We start from the raw sequence: 22,692 nt of genomic DNA, 5'->3' as shown, positions 1-22,692 counted from the left end.
ACTTACCTGTGGGGGGGTTACTATTATGTAGTAAAGAAACTGGGGCTTAGCAAGATAAACAATTTCCCCCACTCTAAAGGGCTAACAAGCAACAGACAGAAATTTTGACCTTGATAGGACAACCCCAAGGTGAAGTGGATTGTCTTAGTTCATCTGGGATGCCAAAACAAAATACCTTAGACTGGAGAATTTACGAACAATAGAAATGTATTGTTCACAGATCTGGAGGCTGGAAAGGACAAGGTGCTGGCAGATTCAGTGTCTGGTGAGGGTCTGTTCCTCATAGATGGTGCCTTCTACATATCCTCACAGGGTGGAAGGGAAATGAAAGTTCCCTCAGGCCTCTTCAAAAAGGGCACTACTGTGATTCGTAAGAAGTCACAGACCTAATCAGTCCCCTAAGTCACATCTCTCAATACCACAGTGCTGAGGATAGGGTCTCAACATAGGAATTTGGGGTGCAGGGGTCCCAAACATTCAGACCATAGCATGGATCCAGCATCATCTGATTTGACTGCTTCCTGTCATCTGTCCCATGTTCCCTAAAGAGCAGAGCTGGCCTCAGGGGCCAAGACAGAGGAGCTCCATCTGGAGAAAGGGGGCACCTGGGGAGAGAGATTGTCCCAGCTTTCTGTTAAGGAACACTAAGAATTGCCAGATAACCTCTGGCTTCCCTCATGGGACAGGACAGTAACTTGACCAAGCTAGCTTCAAGAATAATAACAACCTGTATTTCAGGATGCCAGGTACCCAACAAAATGGGGACTCTAAGAAGGCAAAGTGGTTATCAGGAGACACAACAAGCAGTCACTAACCAGTCCACCCCAGTAACCACCAAAATGTACACAAACACACCATTTAAATAAAAACAGAAATCTAAACATGAACACGAAGTATACGGGACTTTCACAAGTCAGGAAAACATGAAGCTCTGTATGCTCTTGTTCCTAAAATAGGAACACACACCATCCCCAAGGGGATCAAACTCAACGGCCACCTGTCCCCTAATGTTTTGCTCAAAGTCTAAGGTATTTGAGTGATATGCAGGCCATCTCTCTCCCCCCCGCCCCTCATTCTCTCTCTCTCGTGCCAGCATGGTCTGGAAATCTATAGACCACAGGCAATTTTCACCCCTAATACATACAAGAATGGAGAATCACTGGATCATGCGAACTTAAAAATCTCACTTGAGACTTGCCTTCCATTAATGGCAAGCTAAGTTATTTGGATTAAGCTTCCATGTGTTTTAAAACAACTCAAAGCTAAATGCTTCTCCAGTTCCTTAAATGAATTAATAACATGAGGAGTCAGTAAAGAGACACAGAGACTGCTAGAGATGTACAGCACTTACCTAGCATGTGTGAGGCCTTGGGCTTGATCCCCAGCATTTAAAAAAGAGAGAAAATCGCAAACACACCATTTAAATGAAAACAGAAATCTAAAGATAAAGTGAACACGAAGTATACTCTGAAGGTTTTTCTCAAGTCAGAAAAACGTGAAGCTCTGTTTTAATGGTCTTGTGATGAAAGAGAAAAAAATCAAAAGTCGAGGAGTGATACCAAAAGAAGAATTTATAGGAAGGTTCTTCTCACATAAGAACATTAATGTTCTAATTCTCACAGGGAGAGAGCAAATTGAAGCTAGGAAGCCCACAGGTGCTTGGTCAGCTTGTGTTTAAATTGCCTTTAGTGACCATGGGCACCACAAGGCTTGAACCTCATTTAACATAATCCTCAAGCACAAGGGCCCCAAGGACTCCTCTTCAGAAAACTGCCTTCTTCCAATTCTACAAATATTCTTTCAAATCTGTAAGCAAATACCCAGCGAAGATAACCAGGCACACAAAAAACAGTGAGCCCATGAGTGAAAAGCAACAAAAATGACAGGCAATGTAGTAGTCGCACAGATACCACAATGATCAGACACACTGTAAAACACCAGGCTTGTTAGGTTTAATAAACAGTAATTTAGTAAACCATAGAAACAGTAAAAATCCTGAGGTGAGAAAAGATTGCGTATATTAAGAAAATCAGAAGAGAGGTCAGGGTGGCCGGAATGTTAGTGCCACCAACTGTCTCCATTATCTCAGAGTCTCGACATGGCCCTTAATCCTGGTTCCACTCCTGCTCAAACACCTGCCAAGGTTCCCTTTGGCCCACACAATGAATCCATATTTGAGCAATGGGAGAACTCGCCATCAGCGCGACTGCCCCACCCACGCCCACCCCCCAGATCGCCGCTGTCCCTCTGCGCCCCCTGCTGGCGCTCGTTGAAGTCAAGCACAGACCACAACCATTTTATTCCTAGGAATCTGCAAAGGTGGGTGGGAGGGGTCTGTCGTGTCCCACTACAGGCCTCTACGGGTCACTCCGCGCTGGCGCCCAGCGGCTCCACGCGCAGCCAGAGCCCGCCCTCCGCGCGCAGGATCAGCTCCGGCTTCCTGCGCGGCTCGGTGTCGTCGGGCAGGACTCGGAAGCGCAGCAGCGTCAGCGCCAGCACCACCTTCATCTCGCTCATGGCGAACGTCTGCCCGATGCAGTTCCTGCGGGCGGGGTGGGGACTCTCACTGTGTCGGGGACCCCCATCTTGGCCGCATCCCACCGCAACTAGCCGGGGACCTGCCACCCACCCACCCAGATCAGCTTGAGTGGCAGCGAGGGGCACCGAAGTGCCTGGATCCCAACTAGGTGTCCATATTCTGGCCCAGACTCCTGTCCCAGTTCAGGCCTGTAGCGGGGAGGGGGCTCTGGCACACACGACCCTTTTCCTGAGATCCTGTTCAAACCTCAGGCCCCGCGACGCACGCACCTAACAAGTCAGGCCCCCTCGGCACACCCTTACCCATCCCCACTTCCATGCCCGCTTCCCTCACCTGGGCCCCGCCGAGAAGGGAATAAAAGCCAGAGGTGACCTCTTCTGGGGGTTTTCCGGGTCGAAGCGGGAGGGGTCATAGACCTGGGGACAGTGAAAGAGAGGGTTGCTGGGCCAGGTCTCTCGGCACATCAGCCACCCCGGAAAAAGACGTGTCGGTGCAGAAGAGGGAGAGCGTCTGGTTTCCCGGGTCAGGTCCGCGCCCCAGGTCCCAGGAATGAGGGGGTGGGGATCTGCACCTCAGGGTCTGGCCAGACTGACGGATTGTGATGGATCCCAAAAATGCTGATGGCACAGACGTTCCCTGTAGGGAAAGAGGGGACAATCAGGACGAGGTCTGTGCTGCCCCAGGAGACCACCACCTTGCCCAGGAGCCTCCTCCCCCTGCCATTGTGGGTACCTTTGGGGATGACCCGGCCGTCGGGGAGCGTCACGTCCTGGGTGCAGCAGCGGGAGATGACTGTCACTGGGGGGTGCAACCGCAGACTCTCCTTGATGCACATGGTCAGGAAGGGCAACTGGGCCAGGTCGTCCCTAAGGAACCACCTGAAAAGTTATCCGGGGAGCAAAGAGTCCCCCAGCCTCACTGCCGCCCCATGAGACCCTCTTGCCACCTCCCTCTGACCCTCTGGCTTGCAACGAAATTAATCCCAGATGGATCAAAGGTTTAAACATTAGAAAATCAAAATCACAGGGCTGGGGAGATAGCTCAGTTAGTAGACTGCTTGCCTCGCAAGCACAAGGCCCTGGGTTCAATCCCCAGCACCGCAACAAAAAAAAAAAAAAAAAACTCTAGGGCTGGGGAGATAGCTCAGTTGGTAGACTGCTTGCCTCACAAGTGCAAGGCCCTGGGTTCAATCCTCAGCACTGCAAAAAAAAAAAAAAAAAAAAAAAAATCACAAAAATACTAGAAGAAAACTTGACCTGGTGTTTTTAGAAACATTTCTGAGCAAAGTACACCTTTCAGAAGTGTATTCTTAAAAGTATTGATGCATTTGAAAGAAAACATTTTTTAAATGATAAAAAGAGTGAACAAAAGCAGAAACGAGTATCCTTAAAGGGTTAATAAGGTTATTTGAATATATACGATCCACCCCTCTCTCTAAGGAGGCATGATCTATTAACATAAAGGTGTGAATTCTTTCTAAATTAATCAATATATTCAATATGATCCAAAAAAAATCTAGTTGGTTTTTTTTAACTAGACAATTTTATTTATTTATTTATTTATTTATTTATTTATTTATTTATTTATTATTTGTGGTGCAGGGGATCAAATCCAAGGCTTTGTACATGCTAGGCAAGCACCATTACCACTAAGCTACATCCCCAGCTCAATAATCTTATTCTAATTATAAGGGTTTAAGTTCATTAAGGGCTGGGTCAATATAAAAATAAAAGATCAAAGAAGAGGAACCTAATCTACCCATTATTAAGACCTGTTACAAAGGTGTGGTAATAAAAATATTTTTTAAAAATACATGGTACTGCAACAAGAACAGGAAAATAGACCCATAGAACAGAGTAGAGAGTTTGGAGTCAGACATGTAAACTTTACAGCATCTGGTAGAGAGGTTCCATACATTCCTGGAAGATGGATAGATGGTCTGGTGGAGGTGTTCAGACAACCCATAATATGGAAACAAAAAGAACTAAATCCTTGTCTACTCCACATGCAGGGTGGAGTCTCCCTGCCCTCATATCTAAAAGATAAAACTAAACTTAATAGCATATCCATCATTTGCAACATTTCTCATATCTTTGTGGTGAAAATAGTCAAAATCCTCTCCTCTAGCTTTTTTGAAATGTATAATACATTATTGTGCAGAAATCAGAACTATTTCTCCTCCCTAACTGTAACTTTGTACCCATTTATAAACTCTCCCCATCCGTTCCCACCAGCTTCCCAGCCTGATTAAAGAAAAAGAAAGCCTACAAAGTTCAGACGATAACAGACATTTTTGCAATCTAGCAATAGAAATTCTTAAAATCTCAAAAACACAAACTGAAAAACCAAAGTTATAAAGGATAAATATACACAAAAATGAAGAACTAGTATAAAATAAAAGACGCCATTCTGATGAGAGATTCAGAGAGGTCTAAAATCAATACATAGATCTAGAACAGTATCTCGAATATATAAGAAATTCCTGCAAATCAACAAACAAAATGACAGGTGACCCCAGAGAAAAGTAAACAAAAGATATAATCTAGAAATTCCTAGAGATCATACACAAGAGATTTAAGAAGAAATGTCCAGAGTTACCGGTTTTCAGAGAAATGGAAACTATTAACCATGAGATGTCACTTCACCTCTGTTCGAAGCAAGAATCAGCAAGGTGAGTGCTAAGGGTTGCCTGAGGTGTCAGGGGTAGAGGGATCTCATGCACCAATGGTGGGGGTGTGGGCAGGGCCTGCCATTCTGGAGGGCAATTGCCAGTAGGTGGTCAAGGACAAATGTATGTGTTCACAACCCTGTAAATTGTCTCCAAGTAGAGGTTCCAGAAAGGTTTTCAGACTGATGGATAAAGAATCACATACAAAGATGTTCACTGCAGTGACAAGGTGGTGGCAACCTGAGTATCCAGCCCTAGGGAACTGAAAAGGGAAGCACCATGTGATAGTTAAACACAAGAAGCTAAATGTACTTAGAACCATGGAATAAAATCTCAGTGCTACGTTTCTAGAAAAGGTAAAATCCAGTATCAGGTCTGTGATACAATGACATATTTGCAAATTTTAAAATATATTCACTTTAACAAATAATTTTACAAATAAAAGCATTGTTCTCTCTAGAATCACATTAGGGAAGACTAGATGTGGGATGAATGCGGAAAAATAAGCACTGCATGGAAATATGATGATATCTAGTCAGGAATTGAGGAGTGCGGTTAATTCAACTCCTGGCATCTGAGGTGCAAAAATTAATTAATTAAAATTTTCAAGATTATTTTCTCAGACTAGCCAATCTGATTATAGAGACCGAGTAGAAAAATAAGAACTTAAGGAAAAAGTGTAAAAGCAAACTAATTAGACCAGATCAACTTTAAAAGTATGATAATAAAGATTCTTGGAACTTATTATCACCAAATAAATAAATGACCCAGAATGGAGTCCAGAAATTATTATAAAGCAACTGTTTAAAATCGTAAGACAAATATTCATTAAATTCTGTTGTGACAATTAGTTATTTGGGAAAAATAGCTTCTTACCTCAGTACTTATACCAACAGATTTCACAGGGAAAATGTTAAATATGAAAAGTCAATACAATGTTAAATAAATAAAATATATTTTAAAAGAAATAAACCCTTAAAGAAAACCACACAAGAACTTCACATTTTAAAATTAGAGTGTGAAATTCTTTACCAAACACGAGTTTAAAAATAAACAAAAATAGGAGCTAAAAATGAATTAATAAATTTGACTACAAATAGATAAACCAAACCAAAATAAATGAACCCAAACCAAAAATAAAGTCAAAGACAATTTGGGAACAGATATTGTATGGCAGAAAAAAATAGCTAATTTTACTAATATGTAAAGAGTTCTTATAAATCAATAAGAAAACTAAAAAAACCCAAAGTAGAAAGGATAAATTAAGCAAACTGACAGATCACAGAATAAGAAGTATGCATGGCTTATTGACAGGTGAACCCAAAACTCAATATTACTAGTACTTAAATTGATGTTCATTAAAACAGCAGAGGATTATATTTCACCTATCAGACTGGCAAATATTTAAAAGTTTCATAGTGCACGCTCTTGGTAAGAACATGAGGAATGGAACACTCTGAAAATTTCTATGTAGGCCTGGATTTTCCAAGAGTTATTAAGTTGTAAAACTCAAGTACCTTTTCTTTAGCAATTGTATTTCTAGGACTTTGCCCTGCAAAGGTATTCACATGTGTAAGAAAAGTGCCTGTGTTCACATCTATTTATTATGTTGTATTTGTTGTAGAAACTATGCAAATTTCCATTGATGGGGGAATGTTTTGATAAATTATGGTACACCCAATATGATGGAATACTATACAGCTACCCAAAAGGTAGAAATAGGTATCACTAGTCCTATCAAACCCCAGAGGATAAATTGGTACAGAGATACTAAAAGGCAATTGAGTAATATTATTATAATTGAAAATATAACATTACATAAATGTCTCCAACAGAGCTTTGAGATAAGTGCTCCACAGCACTCAAAATAAGGAGCTAGCTCCAAGATACACTGTTGAATGTAAAGGACAAGTGTGTATTTATACACATCTGCAGAATCACTGTCAAGAAAAAGATCTGGAAGGACATGTGACAAATTTATGGCTACGGAGACCTCTCAGGAGACAGGAGACAGGATCAGGTGTGGGGAAGAGACTAACAGGGTCATCTGCATCCATGAATGAAAATGGAGAGCATTGTGTTAAGTAAAATAGGCCACACACAGAAAGACAAGTACTGCGTGGTCTCACTTGTAGATAGAATCAAGAGCAATCAAACTCATAGGAGCAAAGACTAGCAGGTTATCAGAGGCTGGGGGGCAGTGGATGGGGAAGTGATAGTCCAAAGGTCCAAAGTCTCAGCTAGATAGGGGAAGAAGGTTGTTGTTGTTGTTTATGATACTAGGGATTGAACCCAAGGGTGTTCTACCACTGAGCTACATCCCCACCCTTTTTATTTTCTATTTCTTGCTAAGTTGCCCAGGCTGGTCTCAAACTTGCAATTCTCCTGCCTCAACTTCCAAGTTGCTGATTTTACAGGCATGAGCCACCACTCCCATCTAGCTTCATTCTTTAAAGATCAATGGAACAGCATAGTAAATGTAGCTAATGATTGAGGGCTAATCATTCCAATATTGCTAAGACAGTAAATTTCAGATGTTCTCATCATAAAAGAATATCAAGTATTTGAGGTGATAGGTATGTCAATGAGTTTCATACATTCGTTCCACATTGTATTAAAAACCCATAATATCACTTTCTACCCCATAAATATATTTATGTATAATACAGTTTTAAAATTTTAAACAAAATTTAAAAAGAAATGTAATTTACAGTGTCTCAGTTTCTGAAAAAGAAAACAAAAATGTGCTCCTATGATTGATTGGGCAATTCAAAGTTATCTTTCAAATTTTTAGTTTAAAAAAAATGAAAAGACCTTGAAGCACTATTGCCAAGGTGCAAGCTGAGGGCTCTGAATCTACTCCCAGTTGTGCAGAGCCAGAGGGATGGAAAGAATGAGAAGAGGAGAGAATGTGAACAGATGAACGTGGGTCTAGATCCAGCATGTCTGGAAAGACAGAGGCAATCACCAAAGGCAGGAAGGGGATCAGCATGATGGCCTAAACAACACGAAAGGGTTAAAATGAATGGTTTGAACTTTACCAAGGGCGTGCTTTTCTGAAGGTGGGGGAATCACCAAAACATCTCTTCAGCTCATGGAACGGCTGTGCTGAATGAAGCTTTAAAGTTGAGGACACTGTTTCCAAAATGTTTGGCCCAGCACCTCTTCCCCATCCCTGGACTTCTAGGCCTCAGCTCATTCCCTCCAGTTTGCCCCATAATCACAGATAAATGTTCCTTAATGTCCAGGTCAGACCTGCCCCTCCCCTGCTCAAACACCCGCCATGACTCCTCATCGCCCTCCGTGTGAGTCATGAACCTTCCTTTAAGTAAGAACTTGCTGTCCAGCTGCAAGAAAGGCCATTATCTGCCCGCCTCCAGCCACAGAGTCTTCAGGTTCTGCCACACAGCATACAAGCCACAGGCACACTTTCCCAGGCAGCACCTAGCCAGCAACTGACCATGCTGACCCACAAGGACATGAGCATCCATGCCCAGTGCCTAGCTCCCCTGACAGCAGCATCCCTGCCCACCTTCATCATCTTTTATCTACTATTGGATTCCAAAGGACTCAAACTGACACATCTTTGATTAAAGTCCAAACTCTTAACATGGTTTTCAAAGCATTGCAAGCAGGGCCTCTGGTACCAGCCCCCAGAGTCAGTCTGTTCCTGACACTGCTTCACAGAGATTCAGCCATTGCTTCCCCTGACCTTTAAACACAGCGGGCTTCTCATACAAGCTCTGCCCCTGCACAACTGTCCCGCTTGACCAGCAGTTCTGATTTCCACATCCATGTGAGGAATTCTCTGTCCCACTACCATCCTGGCCTCCATTCTTTCTGCCCCAGCTTTGTCCAGGTAGGATTCAAATGAAAAAGAAAAGGTGGGCATGTAAGCATGTACCCATAGTCCCAGCAATTCTGGAGTCTGAGATGGTAGGCTCTGAGATGCTGAGCCCCGGAGTTTCAGCCTGGGCAACATAGCGAGACCCCATCTCAAATAAATAAATACATAAGTAAATTTTTTAAATGGGGCTGGACAGAGAGTTGGGAAATGGCAGGGCAAATAATATGGATGTGTTTATCAAATGAAGAGACAAACCAGTTTTACCCACTGAGATCTTTGTGAGTCCTTGGAATAGGCTGCAAGGTGGGCATTTTTAAAAACAATAAAAATTAAGGGGAGTGAATGTCTTAGGGAAAGGCAAGGGTAGACAGAAGAGCAAAGCAGAGGAGGATGGTTCATTTACTGAATCCGTGCTGGGTGGCATCTGTTCAACTTACATTGGCACTAATTCTCCAAGTAGCCCTGTGGGGGAGAGATGCCCTCCAGTTTACAGGGGAGAAAAGAGATTCCAAAAAGGGAATTGATTCTGCTAATGTTGCCCAGGAAGTTCAGGAGGTGATACATGTAGAGTCCCAGATAACTCCCAGCAAAAACCTCTTCCTGTTCCTCACCTGGGGAGCAGAGCCCATGAGAGGGGCTCGGGGAGAGCCTTGAGGATTCACTCACCACTCGATCTCTTTAGGATCACGGTCCCTCAGCAGCTCTCGCACCTCCTGCCGGCAGCACTCCTGGTACTCTGGGTGCCTCGCCAGGTTGTACAGGACCCAGGAGAGACCACTGGCCGTGGTGTCATGGCCTGAGGGGGCAGTCAGGCAGCCTTGGAACTCTGGGCACCTTCAGCACCAGAGGGTGGACAGCACCCAAGCATCAAGGTCCCAGGAAGGGTGAGGTAAGCGGGAGGATGGACAAAAGGCAATGACCCCCTCCCTCTGTACTCCCGCATTGGTCGCTTACCTCCAAACATGAAGGTGTCAGCCTCCGCTCGTATGTCCTCATCTGACAACTCCTTCCCATTTTCATCCTGGACATAAGGCAAGACCCTCAAATCACACCTGATCTGACAGCACCTGAGTCTAACCTGAAACCCTTCCCAAAGACCTAACATGCAAGCAGGAACCCTCCCTTGTCATCTCCAGAGTCCACCCTCATTCTTCCTACCGTGTTTCCTGCCTCCTGTTTGCTCCTCACAGGCAGCCTTCTTCAGAGTCACCTCTAACACTTATCTCTGATTTGTCTCTCCTTTCCTCAAGCACCTTCGGTGGCTCCCCAAAACCTTCTCAATCATGTTCAACTTCAATCTAACATTTAACCTCAAGGTCCATGCTACCTCTTGAGTTCAAGTCTCAGAGAAACCCACCTTGGACAGCAGGAGCAAATCAATGAAGTCCATGGTCTTAGACTTGGCCTTGGCCTTGAGGAAGTCATCAACACCCTGGGCAGCAAGGGTGCAGCGCCGCTCCTGGATGATGGCATCTGTGAAGTTGTGCACCAGGTCACAGGCCCTGCGGAAGCGCCGCCCGTCAGGAGTGAGGTAGTACAGGAAGTCCAAGTAGAGTAAGATCTGGTGGTGCCGTTTCACTATGAGGGCACTGAGCTCCAAGATGGCAGCAATGTATTCACTGGGCCTCCTGAAGGGTCAGGGCAGAGAGAAAGCAGCTCTTTAGCACACATGAACACCTGGAGCACCTCCCAGCCAGGATCCCAGGACCACATTCCATTCAGAAAAGGATGCTGCCAAGCACACTTCTCCCTGCCTCTCACTCTCCCTGAGCTTCCTCACGTCCCAGGTTTCCAGGGTAGAGCGTGGGCCTGATGCTCATCTCCTCGCTCTTACTCAACCTCTGGTCCTGCCCATTCTTCCTTGGTTTCTCCTAAATCTGCCCCATTTTTTCCACCAAGACCTCCTCCTCTCTAGGTCCCCTTGTATCCTGTGTCTACATGACAGTCGGTCTTCCATGGTACAAATGCCCAAGTTCAGCCCTGACCATGACTCTCACCTGCTCCCACACCTTCTATGGCTCTGTGGGAGCCCCAGGATAAAGTTCACACCCATTTGTCTGGCTATTCAGTGTCCTCAAGATCTAACCACTCCTGCCCCCAACCTCATTTCCAAGGGTCATCTTGATGCTGTTGGACATGTTCTTCTCTGACCCCACCTGCCATTACTCAGACAAGTCCACTACCTGGAAGGATACCATCTTTCCCCTTCCCTGTCCTTCAATGCTCAATTCTGACCCACCCACTCCCTAAGCTTCCACTGATTCCTCTGGTCAGTCCTTCCTCCTCCACCAATTTCCCAGGCCCTGGGCAAGGACTCACTCCTGACAGTTGCTGTCGAAGCTGAAGACACATTTCTGCAGACTGTCCAAGGTCATGAGGCTGATGTGCTCAAACATGTCCAGACAGGTGCTGCCCTCTGAGATCAGCCGCTGCCACTTGGCCTGGCCAGGGAAGGGAATAGGGCTGAGGCTTGGCCTTGGCTCCCAGGGACCCTGCCCACCTACTGCTACCAGGATGGGCTCCCCAGAACCAGCCTCCTGGTCCTATGACCCAGGCATCCAAACCCAAAGGAGAGCAGTTTGGTGGGAGCAAAGCTGTTTCAAGTAAGTAGCTGAAGATTCAAGGTGGAGTTAGGAGACCTGAGCTCAAGTCCAACACTGCCTCCCATGCTCCATTCACCTGTCAACTCACTGCCCTCCCCCAGGCCCCACCCGCCAAATCTTCAGCAACATTTACTTAAGTTGACCTGGTTCAATGTCAGATAGACCCGGTTAGAATGCCTGCCCACTTACTGCTGGGTGAACTTGGATAAGCGCCATACTCTCTCTGACCTTTGGTTTCATCATTCATAATGTGGCAATCATAACCATCTCTACCTCAGGGGGTGTGAAAATTACCTAAGACAGCGTATCATGGAACTGGAACGCTGTTTCTGTGTATAGCCAGTGCTGAGTAAGCGTTGGCTAGCATTATCACCTTCATCACTCCCATAGTGAAAGAGACGGAAATGTTTCCAGATTTTATTTTTTAATGCCAGAGATTGATCCCAGGGGTGCTTAACCACTGAGCCACATTTCCAGTCCTTTTTATTTCTGATTTTGAGACAGGTTCTCACTAAGTTGCTTAGGGCCTCACTAAATTGCTGAGACTGGCTTTGAACTCACAATCCTCCTGCCTCAGCTTCCCAAATTGTTGGGATTGCAGGTGTGCACTACCATGCCCAGCTTTTCCTAAAACTTCTGAGCATTGCCCTTCCCTACTTAAGACATTCTACTATCCAACAAGGCACAGTTTAGCCTTTGAAATTTTGTAGCTCCTTCCATTAGGACCTGGCGACTTTTTTTTCATCTCTTGAACCTGAGCTGGATTTGGGACTTGCTTTGGCCCATGGAGTAAGTTCAAAGCCAGCCTCAGCAATTTATTAAGGCCCTAAGCAACTTAGCAAAACCGTGTCTCAAAATATAAGGTTGAAAAAAAGAAGGACTGAGGATGTGACTCAGTAGTTGAGTGTCCCCAGGTTCAATCTCCAATACAAAAAAAAAAAAAAATCAAGTGTTAGTTCTATAACTAGCATGGAGAGGGACTGAATGTTTCTTCTCTCTCTCTCTCTCTCTCTCTCTCTCTCTCTCTCTCTCTCTCTCTCTCTTTCTCTCTCTCTCTCTCTCTCTCTCTTTCTACCGTCTCCACCATGCTACCAAGCCCAGGCTACCCTCCTGGAAGATAAGAGACAAATGAAGGAGTCCCATTGGACCACCAAGGCCAATGAGTTTTAAAGTGGTGGACCATGCAGAGCTACTGCATACACTTCAGCATTACTGAGTTGAACATTCAGGGCTTCTGTGAGGGAGACTAGAAACTGTTGCCTTATAAGCACCCACTATGTGCCAGGACCATGGGTCTATGACATCATCTTGACCACATTGTAAGTAGAGATTATTACTCCCATTTTACAGATGAGGAAACCAAGGCTTGGAGAGGAAAAGCTGTTGCCCCAAATCCATGAGCAGAAACAGGACTGCAGACCAGAACTGTTGGGAGCCACTCCCCCTTTCCAGCTGGGTCCTGGATTCAAGGCACTCACATGCATGATGTCCGCACTCTGGTTGAAAATCTTCATGTAGGGCTTCAGGATGTTGAAGTGGAAGGCAGGTGTCAGCAGGCGCCGGCGATGGCTCCACTTGTCACCGGCACTCAGTAAGAGTCCATCCCCTGGTGGAGTGTCCATGGGCAGTAGGCAAGGGCAGCACCATCCCCCGCCCCCCCAGGTTGTCCCCAATCCCTTTCACCTGCAGTTACTCACCCAGCCAGGGTCTCAGGTAGCCATAGAGAGCCATTTCCTTGGGTGCAACCACAGCTGGCATAAATGAGCATCATCAGGGCCCATGCAGTGGGGTGGGGTGGATTCCCAGCCAGGGGTCTGCACTTCCTTCCTCCAAGCCCAGAACAGCAGGAAGGGCATAGGAATCGGGGAGGAGTGAGGAACTAGGGGCACCAGACCAGGCTGCAGAAGCAAAGCCACAGCACCCACCAGCCGGCCTTGACAGGTGCTTTTGGAGAATGGCCCAACACTCTGAAACACACCTTTACAGGCCCTAGAATAGCCTGTCTCAGCACTCTCTGACAGCTGCTGACATGCTTGAGACATATGATGTGGACATAACATGTGTTACCACGACCCACCATGGACACAACACACATGATCTGCCCTGACATGATACAACACTGTCTGAAGCAGTCTGAGACAGTCTGACAAGAACCAAGTGTGCCCTACAGATGACTCCCAGACAGGGCTTAAATGTGGCCCCATTAACTTTCCAGATGTGACACAGGTATGACCCAGACTACCTCCATATCCTCCTCCACTCCACACTAAGCACTAAGTGTTGGGGCTCCTTAGAAAGACCAGAGGATCGCCTCCCGCATCAGAGGCTGAGCTCTGCCCACCAGCTTAGGGACCCTTCCGTCAGAGGCAGCTGGGACATACCAGAGTGCGCAGAACTAAGGAGGAGGCCTCGTATGCTGTGTGAACTTGAGAAGTCAGAGTAATTCCCTGAGCCTCAGTTTCCTTCCCCTGGAACTGCCCATCTTATAGCAATGCTAGTGGCTAAATGTCTTCCAATCCAGCTGCCAAACCCCTTCTCTTGGAACCAGCATCTCACACCTTCCCCAACCTCCATCCAAGTAGTTAAGAGGACAGCTCCACCACCCGGAGCTGAGCTAAGCCTCCACAATCAAGTTACAGTGATTAGACGAAGCATTGGTTCTGTCACGCAAACCAGGCAAATTTAAGAGAATCCTGGAACTACAGGGAATTTTCCCTAGCAGTTGAAATCCTAGAACTCATCTTTAGCAGCATGAGAGTGAAGTCATCACAGGAGGAAGCAGAACTATAGATGGAGATTCTTGCTGGTATTGTTCAAAGGCCTGGATCCAGCTTATCTGAAGACCATTCTCCCCAATCCCCTTTCTTTGCTTAGACCACACTGGGCTGAGTTTCCAACACTCACAACTGAATAAAACCTGAGCGGCCAGAGAGAGCCAAGACCCTGTCCAGAGTCACTTGCTGGTTATAGGCAGAGCCATGGTCTCTTTTGGATATGGCCCCATCCCCTGCCTAGCCTGGTCTATCCAGGGGTGGGAAGGGCTGGGTACAGAAGGAGGAAGGAGGTGGGGTTCAGGATCCTGGGAGAGATACCTGGGGCCTGGAGCAGGGGAGCAACGAACTTAGGGTGGACAAGCCGCAGGACGGGGTAGAGGGGCCCGACCCACCAGAGGTGGACATCGCGGAAGCAGTGGCCCAGCTCCTCCACCAGTCGCATGCCTTCTTCATTGCTCTGTGCCTGGGAAGGAGAAGGCTGAGGCAGTCCTGGCCAGGGACTTGGACTCTACCGCTGCCCCTGCATCTGGATGCCTACCCCAGCCCCACCGTTCTGCCCCTCCACCTGGATGATCCATCTTCACTCTCATGGCTCGGCTGCTGCTGGCTCCTTTCTGTCCCTGTGTCTATATCTCTATCCATGTGCCTCTCTGACCCTCACTCTCTTCATCTCTGTCTCTTTTCCTAGATAGGTATTATAGATGATGGATGGGTGGACAGATGGATAGTGCTATAGTGTGAATAGATTGTAGATACTTGGGTCCATTGATACATCTTGTGGGTGGAGGGCAGGATAAGACAAGGGAAGTTCCTGAGGAGTTGGAAGGGAAGGAGAAACTGCCCACAGCTCTCCACTGGCCCAGGGGTGCCCCCGTGGGTGTGGATGGGGGGGCGCTCATTCACACAGAGAACTGGCAGCCCTGAGGCCAGCAGACATGGGCCAGGCAGGAAGCAGGCCCTGGACAGTGACCAGGCAGAGACCACAAATCCAAGGGTAGAAACTGTGGACAGGCCGGTGGGGGGTGGGGGGGTCCCTTCTCTGTGCAGTCTACACTGGGAGCCCCCCAAGTAGGACAGAAAGTACTAATGTGGGGAAGGCAGTAACCGATAGGACCTGAAGCAGGTAAGGTAGGGAAGGGAAAGAAAGCGAGAGGGTTCAGGGCACGAATAGGACAGAGAAGAGAGGAAGGATCTGGGGGGGCAGAGGAAAAAGGGGTTCCCCACAGTCTCTGTCACTTCTCTGCTTTCCCAGATCCGAGTCCACCCCCCTGCCACAACTCTCTGAACCCATCCCCCCCCTCGGAAAGTCCATCCACCCTGATCCTCCAGACCCCACATGCACACTCACCAGGCCTAGGTGACCCCAAAACCAGTTCCGTCTAGGGGGCTGTGGGAAACATCGGAGGCGGTAGCAGTTGTCATAGAAAGCATAGATCCTGGCTAGCATGCGGGCCAGGAGCCAGGAAGCCCCTGCCAGCAGCAGAAGTTGCCAAGGAGAGGTTGCCCAGGGCCCCAGTCCCAGCCGGGACAGGCTCAGCTGCAGCATCCTGCAGGGAAGATGGGACAGAGGGTGAGCTGCTGAGGTCCAGGAAAGGGGCAGGGATCCAGGGACACCAGACAGGGGCAGAGACTTTGGAGCCGGGGGCAGGACAGGGAGAGGGAGGAAGACCTAGGGCAATTCAGGGAAGAGGCAGTGAGAAGGGAGAAAAGAAGGGAGGGAGAAAGGAGAGAGAGAGAGAGTCTGTGTAAGGCCCACAGTGGCTCAGCCAGAATCATGGGGAAGTGGCCAGGGACTCGGTTACCCAGAAACCACCAGTCAGCAGGGCCAACACGCTCCCCGGAGCCACCCCAGCCTTGGGTGTCACCCTCCCGTTCCAGGCCAAGATCCCCCTCCCACGCCTGCCTGGCACCTTCTGTCCCCCGCAATCTCCTATCCCCTCCTCTAGGACTTCTTTGTCCCTGGCTCCTGACCTGTAGGAGGCTGCAGGAAGCTGGCCTGGGCTGGACTGGGCCAGCCAATCCCCACAGGCTGGCTGCCTCCTCCCTGCCTGGGCAGGCAGCCAGGACACGGGGGAGGAGCCAGCTGGGTGCAGGGGAAGCCACCTCAGGGTCACAGGCATGGGTGGATCCTCAGGATTCCATCCCTTCTGCTGGCACCAGGGGCAAAGGTGACTGGGCCCCCAGGGTAATAGCAGCCCCTGCACTTCCAGGGCCAAGGGGTGACAGATAAAAGCAATGAGCCTGAGAGTTTGGGGGCCAGAAAATGGGGGCCAGGCTCCTGGCTCCCTGAGCCCCTCTTCAAGATGGAGTGGGAGGATGGCATGCACCATCTCTCAGGGCAGAACCAGGAGGCTCCGAGATGAAGAGACGTGCCAACCAGCTGCACAGCCTGGCCAGGGCCCAAGTCCTGCCTCCAACTAGCCCAGGACTTAAGTTGAGACATGACTTCAAGGAGCAGGAACAAAGAATCCAACAGTGCTGGTTTTATCTGGGTCGGATTCTGAGATAAAGAGCCCAGCTGGAAAAGCACACTTGTAGGCTCAGCTTCAGAGGTCAGGAGACAGAGGGACACGGAAGACTCAGAGGGACCATGAGTGAGAGCGGTCCAGGCCCCGAGTGGAGTCCTTGTTCTGCCATGGGCAATGCTGGCCCTCTCTGGGCTCAGTTTTACCATCTGGGAAATGGGATGTTAGGTTTTGTTCATTTGTTTTTGTTTTTGAGACATGGACTCCCTAAGTTGCCCAGGCTGACCTCAAACTTGCAATCCTCCTGCCTCAGCCTCCAGAGTAATAGATTACAGGTTTGTAATCCATTGCATGCCCAGCAGGATGTTGGCCTTAAAAAGGGCACATCTTGTCCAGAAACTGTCCTGAATTCCCCTTTGTGGTGGTCTTAACTCCTCTGAGGGCTCCCCCTAGTCAGGCTCCAAGATGAGAGTGAGTTTAAAGGATGGAGCTGTTGAGTGAGAGAGAGAGAGAGAACTATGATAAAGATCCCTCCAGCGACTGGTAGAATGTTGGGGAGATGCCAAACTTGCCCTCCCACTACCCACGTGCCTTCTAGCCCTTGCTGACCCAGCTTCTGGTCCTGGAGGACTCTGGAGCCCTCCGGAACGTAGGGGGTGCTGCCCCCAGATTCCCCTTCTCTGCAGGGGAATATCCACCGGTTGGTAGGTCCCTCCAGAGAAGAGCCAGGCTCACAGTGAAAGGCATCAGAGCTGAGCAGCTAGGTCTGGGGAGAAGCCGGAGGGAAGAAGAGGAAACAGAAGCAACTTCCTTCGGCCACACAGCGAAGTAGTGAAACATGACAGTGCAGATGAAAGTGAGTCCTGGCACGCAGTAGGTGCTCATTAAGTATTTAGGGATGAAGAACTTCTGCGGTCACAGGTCTAAGAACCGGCCACCCACACTGCGGCTGTTGGCCCAGCAGCATCGGCATTACCAGTAGCACTTTGGAAATGCAGAATCCCAAGATCTAACCCAGACCCTCGAGGGGGTGCAAATTCTTTGTCATTGTTCCCAGTGGGAGGAGGGGTTATTTCCCTTCCCCTGGGGTCTGGACGGGCCTGGGACTGCTTAACCAATAGATAGCTGTGGAGGTGACCACATGTCACATGCTGTGGGGAATCAGAGTCAAATTTGCTTGAAAGTGACTGAGGGGCTGTTCGGGACTCAGGGATCAGGAGGACTCCCCAGCAGAAACCTGAGTGAAAAGGAGAAGAGTGCCCTTCATGAGGCAGCGAGCTCATGGTAGAGCTCGCCACACGGTGACCAGGAAGCAGAGAAAGAGGGGCAAGGGCTGGGGTCACAATGTCCCCTTCGAGGGCACCCACCAATGACCTAACTTATTTCCCCTGGGCTCCACCACCTAAGGGTTATACCATCTCCCAACGGGGCCATCAGCTAAGCACCAAGTCCTCAACATATGGCCTTTAGGGGACATTTAAGATCCAAACCATGATAGGTAAGTAGAGAGACAGGTGGATGGATAATGGATTCTACTGATTCTGTTTCTCTGGAGAATCCTGACGGATACAGAGATGAAGCCTATTTCCCTTCTCCTTGAATCCTACCTGAGCAAAACTGAGAAGCCCAGTCAATTGTGAGTCACCAGGGTGAAACATCTTCATAGTGGCTCTTTTTAAAAATTTAGATTTTTTTTTTTTTTTTTTTTTTTGTGGGGAAGGTACAGGGAATTGAACACAGGGGCACTCAACCACTGAGTCACATCCCCAGCCCTATTTTGTATCTTATTTACAGACATAAATAAGGCACTGAGTTGCTTAGTGCCTCGCTTAGTGCCTCGCTTTTGTCGAGGCTGGCTTTGAACTCACCATCCTTCTGCCTCAGCCTCTGGAACCACTGGGCAAAGTGGCTCTTTTGGCCTCAGACCAGCTGCTCTGGCTGATACTCTGGAGGGTTGAGAAAGCTCTCCCTGCTCACTCTGCCCAAATTGCACATTTCAACCTTACCAACAAATTTCTACACTTACAACTTTTTAATATCAAGACCAGGTAAGAAACAGAGGAGAAATGAATACAATGTCTACAACATCCCCTGGCATATGTTCAACACCGGGCAAGAAGGACACAGAGGACAGCTATGTGCCTTGGGCTTTTCTGGAACATGCATCAGGGACCTGGCCGGCTGTGAACATTCCTTGTTCATTCCTGTGGCAAGGAGGAAGCTCTTGAGAGAGTGGGGCAAGTAAGGGACCTGGGGTGAGACAGCCGAGAGTCAAAGCTGAACTCTGCCACTTGCCAGCTCTGTCACCCTGGGCTAGTGACTTACCCTATCTGAGCCTCACATTCCTCCTCCATAAAGAGGGAACAAGAATAGCCCAAGGGACTGGTCGCCCACGTATAATCCCAGCTACTCGGGAGGCTGAGGTAGGAGGACAGCACGTTCCAGGTCAACCTCAGCCATTTAGCGATACCCTAACCTAAAATTAAAAAAAAAAAAAAAAAAAAAAAACAAGGGTCTGAGGATGTTGTTCAGTGGTAGAGAGCACCCCTGGGTTTAATTCCCAGTACCAAAAATAAAGAACAGGCCTGTGGGGGTAGAAAGAGCCCATCAACATATGTGTCTTATTTTGGGTTCCCCAGAAGCAGACCCTGACACAAGGGTTCAAGTGCAAATACTTTATTCAGAGGTGACTTCAGGACAAGAATTCAAGTTGTCTCTGCAGGAGGTGATCCCAGGAAACACCAGCAGGACACTGGGAGAGTGGGAAGGAAGCAGTTCAAGGAAGTTCCATGAAGGACACTTCTACTGTGGATCACGGGGCTCAGCCCTGCTGGGGAGCTGGGAGACAGACAGCACACGCACCTCAGTGCCCCTCCCAGAACCAGGGAGCCGGGCCCACCTGCCAGCACTCAGGGCAGTGTGCCTCCAGAATGTCCTGCCTGTGCTGCAAGGGTCAGGCCCGGGGACAGGCAGGGCTCTCTCAGCGGCTTCCAGCCATGATCACAGCCTGGCGTGGACACACAGTTGTTCAGTGAGTAGTTCTCCCACCTCTGCTCTCAACACGCACTCACATGCATACACACGGGCTTACACACATACACGAGCATGCAGGTACGTGCACACACACGTACATACACATGCACACGCAGTCACCTAAATGCAGGCACAGTCACACGTGCACAGAGTCACACACAAATGAGCTCTGGAGGATGCACACGCAAACGTTGAATGAATTCCTGAGAGCCTGTTGTCTCGGAACTTTCCAGTAGAGGGAGCATCTTTCACACTTAAGAGAGGAAGGAGGCCCCACAGCAGCTCGCGGCAAGACCCCGCCTGGCTGTGTTTTTAGAAGTACACATGCAGGTGTAGCAGCCTCCCAGGGAACTCACTGGTTCCACGTCTCTCCTCCTACCTCTCATTGATTCCCCGCCCCCACAGCCCTTAGCAGATGTGCATTACAAGTACAATGATCCTGTAGGATCCACCTGACAGGGGAAAACTGAGTGCAGAGAGGGGAAGGGACAGAGCCAGAAGTACTGGCTCTGGAGACCAAAGTCTCCTGCTGGCCGATGACAGGGTTACTTCAAAGGAGGCCACGAGATGTTTGGCGGACAATGCACACTTGAAAATCCTCCATTGGGACAAAGTTGTGGGAGCAGCAGAAGCAGGGTCATATAGCTCCAGTAGGACTGGGGCGGGGGGTGGGGACCACGTGTTCCCCATTCAACCCCAGAGTACCCCAGACAGGGAATAGCGGTCCACAATCCCAGAACTCAATGCCAGCAGGGCGCCCCAAGTCACTGCCTCTTGGCAACAACAGCCCAGCCCATCCCCTGTTGACACCAGCTTCTAAATAACGGAGAGAGACTAGAGGCCCAGGGAGGGACCGGGACGCTGGGTGGTGGGGCAGAATCCCCACTGAGGCCCCAATATCAGGTAGTTGTTGGTAGGACTTTGAGTGAGTTGCTCCCCTTTGGGGTATTAGTTTCCATCTCTGCTAACTGAAACAAATGATCTCATCAATCAGTGTGAGAATCAAGTATGAAGCAAGCAACCCATTGCTAAATTAATTCTGGAGACATGCCCCCGGGGCTCGGTCCTGACCGCCTCCTCTGTGCATACACACACACACACACACACACACACACACACACACACACCAATTTCACCCAACCTTGGCTCTTTAGAGATTATCTAAACACTGAGACTTCCAAAGCATGCAACCCCAAAACATGAATCTCCCAAGTTCAAGAACCAGCTAGCCAATGACCTGTTTGACATCTCCAACTCCTCCCAGCCAAAACTGGTATCCTGAGCTCACACTCCAAACAACAACTTACTCCACTCCTGTTCCCCATGTTCCGCTGATGGCAGCTCCGTGTTTCCAGGGGCTCAAGTTCAAACCTAGACCCCCACCTGCCAGCTTCTCCCTAGACACCCCCTCACACCGATTCTCCCAAACCCTACCATTCACCCCATCAGCGAGCCTCTCAGTACTCCCTCCATGAGACTGTCACCTCTGGCGGAAATCCAATCTCCCCTCATGGCCTCTACAACCCCCAGCTTGGTTCAGGCCACTGTCCTCTCTCAGCTGGACTAACACAGTCACGCTCGCCTGACCTCCTCCTAGACTCACAGTCTCTGTTCAACATAGCAGCTGGCGAATCTTGACCAATCATGTCTCTCCTCTGCTCAGGACCCTCTGTGGTTCCCCATTTCTCTCACAAGAAAAGTTAAGATCCTCACAGTGGCCACCAAGCCCTGAGTGAATTTGCTTGTTTTCCTACTTATCATTTATCTTCTGCCTCCCTCTCCAGAAGTCAACAACGCAAGAGTTTAAACTCTCCTGGCTCACGGCCAGGGCTCAAAAAATATCGGTCAAATTAATGTTATTACTGTTGACGTTGTCATCACTCTGTCTTTCACACTCCCCACACCAGGATCGCTCCAGCATCTAGTTCCCCCCACCAAAGACCTGGGCATTATCCTTATCAGCTCCTTACCCTTAGTCTCCACTACTAGGTAAGCAAGCCAACTCAGATGCTTCCTGCCTGAACCTCAGCTTCCCTCTACTCTAGGAGCCAACCTCCAGTGCCCTCTCAGAAGCCACCTCCCTGTCAGCCCCATATCTAACCACGTCCTGCCATGCCCCTGCTCATACATCCTCTGTGGCTCCCTATTACACTCCATATGAAACCTGCACATTTTTTCCCTGTTGGCCACTCTCCCTCCATTCTACTTCTGCTCCCCAGATCCAACCACCTCCGCTCCTTGTGAGTCTCCAGAGCACACCATGGCCTCCCCTAACTCGGGGCATTTGCAGATGCTGTTTCTTCTGCCTGGAATGCTTTTCCCTCTCTTTTGTCACCCACTCAACTTCTATTCCTACTTCAGCATCAGAGAAGTTCTCCCGCACACCCACTATATCCCTGGTATCCAGGACCAGGGTCCTCAGTTTGAAGCACTTGTCACAGGTTGTAAAAAATCATTTATATGTGGTACTATTTGTTCAGTATCTGTCCCTCACCCTTTGTGGAGACATGAGTTGTGCCCATCTGCGCTCCTGGTCCCAAGCCAGTAGACAGTTAATTAATATGCAGTCTATTAACAAAATAAATGAGTGTACAAACTGTCCCAGTAAATCTGAGTTTATGTCCTAGGACAAATGACTTCCCAGCCTCCTAGCTCACACACAGCTTTCCTCAGTTGCTTCCCAACTGCCCAGAGTCCCTCCTTCCCATCCTGGGCTCCAGGTGTAAGGGTCTGGCGGGCTGGGAGATGGAGGGGAGGAAGAGG

The 22,692-nt window shown here is 48.5% G+C and overlaps 1 protein-coding gene across 3 annotated transcripts; it reads right to left on the bottom strand.

Annotated features, from left to right (window-relative positions):
• Positions 1 to 1,928: 1,928 nt before the first annotated feature.
• LOC306645900 (cytochrome P450 4F6-like) lies at positions 1,929 to 16,501 on the bottom strand. 3 transcript variants are annotated; one of them, XM_079114073.1, is made up of 13 exons: positions 16,403 to 16,501; positions 15,780 to 15,978; positions 14,750 to 14,894; positions 13,355 to 13,408; positions 13,136 to 13,263; positions 11,374 to 11,495; positions 10,412 to 10,682; positions 10,009 to 10,075; positions 9,721 to 9,850; positions 3,272 to 3,405; positions 3,111 to 3,175; positions 2,873 to 2,955; positions 1,929 to 2,542 (listed from the first exon to the last, which is right to left on the bottom strand). In XM_079114073.1, exons 2-13 carry the CDS (start codon positions 15,975 to 15,977, stop codon positions 2,365 to 2,367), a joined length of 1,575 nt encoding a protein of 524 aa, XP_078970199.1. In that variant the 5' UTR covers position 15,978; positions 16,403 to 16,501; the 3' UTR covers positions 1,929 to 2,364. The 3 variants fall into 3 exon arrangements, with proteins under 3 accessions (XP_078970199.1, XP_078970201.1, XP_078970200.1); XM_079114075.1 differs by lacking the exon at positions 16,403 to 16,501 and adding an exon at positions 16,342 to 16,386; XM_079114074.1 differs by lacking the exon at positions 16,403 to 16,501 and adding an exon at positions 16,234 to 16,334.
• Between the last annotated feature and the right edge of the window lie 6,191 nt (positions 16,502 to 22,692).

This window comes from Sciurus vulgaris (genome assembly GCF_902686455.1).
Source record: "Sciurus vulgaris genome assembly, chromosome: 16".
In the NCBI taxonomy this organism is placed as follows: Eukaryota; Metazoa; Chordata; class Mammalia; order Rodentia; family Sciuridae; genus Sciurus; species Sciurus vulgaris.
The sequence above is the reverse complement of the archived record's forward strand: the minus strand, read 5'-3'. Positions and strand labels throughout refer to the sequence as shown.

What these genes read in the sequence shown, in the direction of transcription:
- LOC306645900 (XM_079114073.1), bottom strand. Translation starts at nt 15,977, where the DNA reads ATGCTGCAGCTGAGCCTGTCCCGGCTGGGACTGGGGCCCTGGGCAACC. An exon ending in TCCCCTGCTCCAGGCCCCAG is followed by an intron (nt 13,409 to 14,749) that starts GTATCTCTCCCA and finishes CATTTATGCCAG; the next exon opens with CTGTGGTTGCACCCAAGGAA. An exon ending in CCCTTCTCGGCGGGGCCCAG is followed by an intron (nt 2,543 to 2,872) that starts GTGAGGGAAGCG and finishes CCCCGCCCGCAG; the next exon opens with GAACTGCATCGGGCAGACGT.